Here is a 5,699-nt window from a genome sequence, read left to right as displayed (position 1 = left end):
CTGTGTATCTGTGTGAAGCTGGGTGATCATAGGATTAAAAACAGCCTTTGGCCACAGACTGAGCCTGGATACAAACCTGTTTCCATCAATGCAGACATTAAAAAATCTGCAAAACTACTTTTTTAGAAGGCTCCTCTTCTCCCTGCTTTTTCTTAGATTTAAAAATGTAATTTTTTCACAAAAATGTTATTAATGTGAATAAGTAATGAGTTTTTGTTTTTTGAAGTTACACACACACACACACACACACACACACACACACACACACACACATTTATTTATTTTATTTTATTTGCTGGTCGTGGGGCCTGAACTCTGGGCTTGGGCACTGTCCCTCGCAGTTCAGCTCAAGACAAGCGTTCTACCACTTGAGCCACAATGCTACTTCCAGCTTTTTCTGCTTATGTGGTGCTAAGGAATCGAACTCAGGGCCTCATGCGTACAAGGCAAGCACTCTACCACTGCGCCACCTTCCCAGCCCCTATATATATACTTTTTTAATGTTTAAACATTTCTCAGATTTCGTTTCAAATATAGTCATATTGATATGTCTATCCCATACTGACACAGCTCTTTGAAGTCTTCGATAATGTTTTTATATCTAAATAGAAAATATATATACATATATGCATATTGTATATAATACGTGGATGTGTGTACAGGTATGTGCATGCCTGCATATATGTATATGTGTATATACACATATAAAATGTAGGGACAGGAGTTGGTATTTTGGCTGAGAAGCCACAGGGAAAGAAGCTGTGAAATAAGCATTCCTCATACCCTCTGCCACACTTTCCCAACTGGAGAATTGCAACAATGTGGCTGTCACAAGACAGTCCTTGTGAGTCATCCATATTAAGTAATTGTTTTCAATCCTTACTGACTTTCTTTCATCCTGCCTCTTTTTATTGTCATTTTATTTTTTGTGCCAGTATTGGGGCTTGAACTCAGGATCTGGGCACTGTGCCTTAGCTTTTTTGCTCAAGGCTACTAGCACTTGTACTTGAGCCACAGTTCTACTTCTGGCTTTCTGCCAGCTAATTGGAGACAAAAGCCTCGCAGAATTTCCTGCTAGCTTTGAACTGAGATCCTCAGGATCTTTGCCTCCTGAGAAGTGAGGATGACAGGCATGAAACACCAGCACCCAACTCTCTTGTGCCTTTGTGTAAGCCATAATTGGGCAGAGGCTGGATGTTTGAGCCACAGAGCCATGCCCTAGAAAGCTGTAGTGGCCTGAAGTCATTGGTGAAGTGGGCAAGAGCAATGGACAGTCCTGTCCAGCCTTCAGTCCTCATTGACCCTGGACTGTTTTCTGTGATGTGAGCCCCTGGTTTTCCATACTTACCACTTGGCCATGTGCAGCCAGGTTTCCTTGCACCCTGCTACTGCCCTGATAGTTCAGGGCAGCAGCCAGCCAGAGAACCTGAGAAAGAGGAAATACTTAGCAGTCTCTTCTAGTGGATTATTGCTCTGATATTCCGTTGGGGGTGGGGGATAATCATTTCTCTGCTTTTCCCTACGTAATAATCATTGTGTTCACCATGGTCTCATATCCATGAGAGATGAAAAAGTTGGCCTTATTAATCAAGTTCTCTGAAGAAAGAGTTGAATATTAAGAGTTTATTAAAGTATCCATTTTGTCAGGGTTGGCTTTCCAAATTTTGTTCATTTCTCTTAGTAACAGAAATAATACGTGATTGATTTTTTAAAATTAAGTGTGAAAAGATACTCTGTTTATGAGAAAATTAGAAGCAATAACAAACCCAGCAACAAAGTATTCACTATTACAAGTTTGATAATCATCCACATCTTTCCAGAGCTCTATCAAGAGCAGACCTGTAAGCTCAAGTTACAGTGTGAAAGTCACAAGTGAAAATAGCTTCTCATTATCATCTCTAAATCCACTGAATTAAAAATGTTCTTGTTAACACCAAAGAAAAAAAAACCCTAAATTTCAAGGATTCCTGGCCAGCATCCCTCCCTACCCCACCAGAATATTTGGAGCAGGGAAAGAACCGATACAGTCTGGTCATTGTGGCCTCTGTCCCCATCATAGCTTCTGAGATAACTACTCATTGTCTTCCTCCTTCCATTCCACTCCTGGATTCTTAAGGCTGCTCATCCCTGGGACTGGAGGTATGCATGGCTCAAGTGGTAGAGCATTTGCTTAATAAGCATGGGGTCCTGAGTTCAATCCTTAGCACCATCTCCTTAAAAAAAATCAGAGAGGAAAAAATAATACCAAAGATATTATCCCACCATTTCCTCTACTCCATAGATCTAAGTCTTTATAAATCCAACTTCTTTCCCATACACATCTCTGACCCCCCACCCCATTCCTGTCCATCCAGTCACAGAAGAAATATTGGTAAGCTTCATATTTCCTTCCCCAGTTTGGATTTTTCTAGATTCCCATACAAAAAGCTATCTCCTCTGCTTCTAAGAGGTTATTTTCCAAAGGAGCTGAGTCTTTGTGTCTGGGTAACAGCTAAGGGTCACTCTTGACCCTGCTTTCTTTTGGAGATTCCAGATGTTCTCATTCTAATCCAGCCAGCCAGGACTCAGAGATGCACCTATCATTCAATGAAAAAAAAAAGTGGGAATTCCTTCTCTTTACGTCCTACAAGTTCTCCTGTATCTGCCCTTCCTCTCTGGTGTGTTCTCTCCTTTCTTTACACAGAAGTCATGCTAGTTACCACTCTGTTTCTCAGCCCTGCCATTTCCTCCCTTCCTCCAGGATCACCCCCAAGGAGCTTCCTCTTCCTCTTCCTCCTTCTCCTCCTTCCTCTTCTTCCTCTGCCTCTTCCTTCTTCTTCCTGTGAGACAGGGTCTTGCGATGTAGTCCAGGACGGCATCAAATTCACAATCTTCCTGCCTTTGCCTCCCAAGTGCTAAGATGAGGGGTAGACACTACCAAGCCCGTGTCCCAAGTATCTTTCTTCAAAGGGGTTGTCGTTGACCACAGTAAGGGAGGTGACCTCCCTGTGTCCCCTCTCCACCATCACCTTCCGTTTCCTTCACAGCATTTACCAAAAGTCTAATGACCTCGCTTTGATATCTCTGCTAATTTACCTGCTAATTTGCGGCCTCACACAAGGAACAAGAAGTTCATGAGGTCTCAAGGCAGCCAGCCATCTTCACTCTGCGTTCCCAGCTTTCGAAGAGCATGGGCACCACGGGTACCCAGCAAATACCTGTGCATCGGTGAGTGTGTGAGAGAGTATCGAGTGAGTGTTAGATGAATCCCTTTCCATTCATGTCTATTCTGAAGACAAGAAAGCTCTTCTTTTGTCTGAAGAGAAAGGCCTTCATCCTTTTCATCCTTGTCTGAACACTTTCTGAGTTTACACACACACAACCACCACAACAACTCCCCCAAAGGCTGTGAAAACCAATAAACAATGAAAGGAAGTTCCTTCCAATACAGACAACTTCTATTTTTTATTTTGATTCTTTTTTTTTAATCCTTAAGGAGTGAAGGGTAGGAGGCTGCATGTCAGGTGGAAGGCAGCGGAAACAGAAGGAAAAAATGAGTTCACCTCTGGGAAGGGTGTCCGAGTGTCTAGAGGAAAGGGTATCATTACCCATGGTTCCCCTCTAGCCCTGCTGGTGTTGGGGTGGAAAGCTGCCTGTCTTTCACACACCGGGGCTGGCATCGGCCCAATTAGCAAGGCCAGCCTGGTTTGCTGCTCCTGGACTCTTGTCTAAACAGGACCTGGCCTTCAGGCAACCACAGGGCGGGGGTGTCTGCTGTGAATGGCAGCCCAATCCCTCCAGGCCAACGATGGGGTGGGGGGAGGACCCTACTTCTTCTTAAACTCCAGCAATTCAAGCCAGGGCTAGAAAGCCAGACAGACAGCCGCCCCTCCGGATCTCCACCTGTCTTTTCCAGAGCTGGGAACAGGAGCCCAGCCTGCTGCTGCAAGAGCCCACAGACCGGCCCCGGAGCCACATCTGCCTCTGCACCCGCCTGCCAGCATGGCCAGCCAGCTGAGTGAGGAGCAGATCGCCGAGTTCAAGGAAGCCTTCTCCCTCTTTGACAAGGACGGAGACGGCTGCATCACCACCAAGGAGCTGGGCACCGTCATGAGGTCCTTGGGCCAGAACCCCACCGAGGCTGAGCTGCAGGGCATGGTGAAGGAGATCGATCGTGATGGGAACGGCACAGTGGACTTCCCCGAGTTCTTGAGCATGATGGCCAGGAAGATGAAGGACACAGACAGCGAGGAGGAGATCCGGGAGGCCTTCCGTGTGTTCGACAAGGATGGCAATGGCTATGTCAGTGCTGCAGAGCTGAGGCATGTGATGACCAGGCTGGGGGAGAAGCTGAGCGACGAGGAGGTGGAGGAGATGATTCGAGCTGCAGATGCCGATGGAGATGGGCAAGTGAACTACGAGGAGTTTGTGCGGATGCTGGTGTCCAAGTGAGGTGGCTGAAGGGGCCCAGGGAGTCTCCTGGGACTGCTGGCCTGGCCCACAGACCTCGTTTCTCTCTCTCCATCCCTCACCTTCCTCGGGGGCACTGTTGCTTCTCAGACCAAGTGGACTGGATCACCTTTCCTACAATTTTATTCTTCTGCCTCTCCTTTTCGGCCAACAACCCACCAGCGTGACACTGAGTGAGCAAATCTCAGCTGCTCAGACTGAGCAAACTATGTAAACGTGTGCAGCAGCAGAAGGGTGGCTTACTTCTGCCTGGACAGAGAGCCTGAGGAACTCCAGAAGTTTTGCCGAGGCTGCCACCTGTGAATGGTCCTGTGATGATCCCAGGCAGGATTTCTGGTCCCAAGAGTGGGACCAGGATGGTCAGAGCTTGAAGTCCACACTGGAAATTCTGGAGCATTAGGGACTCACTTTAGTGGCTGTTAGATTGGAAAGACATCTTGGCCTTGGAGTGGGATTTGGCAGCGGACAACTGTGGTGGCTTCCCTTTCACATAGTACTGACTTGCTCTTCTCTGTGTGGGACTCATCTTTTGGAGCTGGGAGTAACCTAGGGTCTGTTGTGGCCTGTTTATATCCATCTAGAAGGAGGGAAATGTGAATGAAAGGGGGAGGGAAGGAAATAAATAAGATGCTCAAATGTCTATTTGGCTTCCTTTTGTCTGCTTTCAACTGAAACGATCTTAGTTAAGTCCAGGGTTTAAACAAAGCAGAAGCCACCACCACTTTGTGTGTGAATGTGTGTGTGTGTGTGTGTGTGTGTGTGCACATGCTTTTTGGAAATGCAATACATTCCTACTTTAATAGGTGCAGCAAGATATTTACTTTATTTAACTATGTATACTTCAATATAATGGTTGAGTTGGTAGCAAAGCAGTTAGAAATCCATGCAGAACTCCTAAAAGACTTGAGCCAGTTACAGCAGAGAAAGAGCTCTTATGACTGTTTTGTTCCTCCTGTATTTGCTCTGTCTGTGGGGAGCATTAGGCTATCACAAGGAGCAATAGAAAGGGTTCCTCTAAGCCAAATACTACATAGGCAAGTCTGAAGTGCTGTAGTGAAACCCAACTACTACACATTACACACCATGTTACAAGTGACAAAGCTGAGACTCAGGGACTTAAGAAATCAGTGTCCCACAACTGAGGAGCAAATGTCAGAGCTGAGATCTGAATCCAAATCTGCTACCTAGCTGTTCCTGTCCACTTGCCTCCACAGGTGATTATAATATTTCCTTCTTCTAGCATTGGCAAG

The 5,699-nt window shown here is 46.0% G+C and overlaps 1 protein-coding gene across 1 annotated transcript; it reads left to right on the top strand.

Moving 5' to 3' along the window:
- Positions 1 to 3,981: 3,981 nt before the first annotated feature.
- Positions 3,982 to 4,431, top strand: Calml3 (calmodulin like 3). Its single transcript, XM_042686204.1, has one exon. The coding sequence runs from the start codon at positions 3,982 to 3,984 to the stop codon at positions 4,429 to 4,431; it is 450 nt and encodes a 149-aa protein (XP_042542138.1).
- The last annotated feature ends 1,268 nt before the right edge of the window (positions 4,432 to 5,699 follow it).

This window comes from Dipodomys spectabilis, unplaced genomic scaffold (genome assembly GCF_019054845.1).
Source record: "Dipodomys spectabilis isolate Male_0828 unplaced genomic scaffold, ASM1905484v1 ptg000096l, whole genome shotgun sequence".
NCBI classification, from domain to species: Eukaryota; Metazoa; Chordata; class Mammalia; order Rodentia; family Heteromyidae; genus Dipodomys; species Dipodomys spectabilis.
This window is presented reverse-complemented; position numbering and strand designations above follow the sequence as displayed.

Bases quoted from the DNA above. Each gene is read 5' to 3' on its own strand.
- Calml3 (XM_042686204.1), top strand. From the start codon at position 3,982: ATGGCCAGCCAGCTGAGTGAGGAGCAGATCGCCGAGTTCAAGGAAGCC.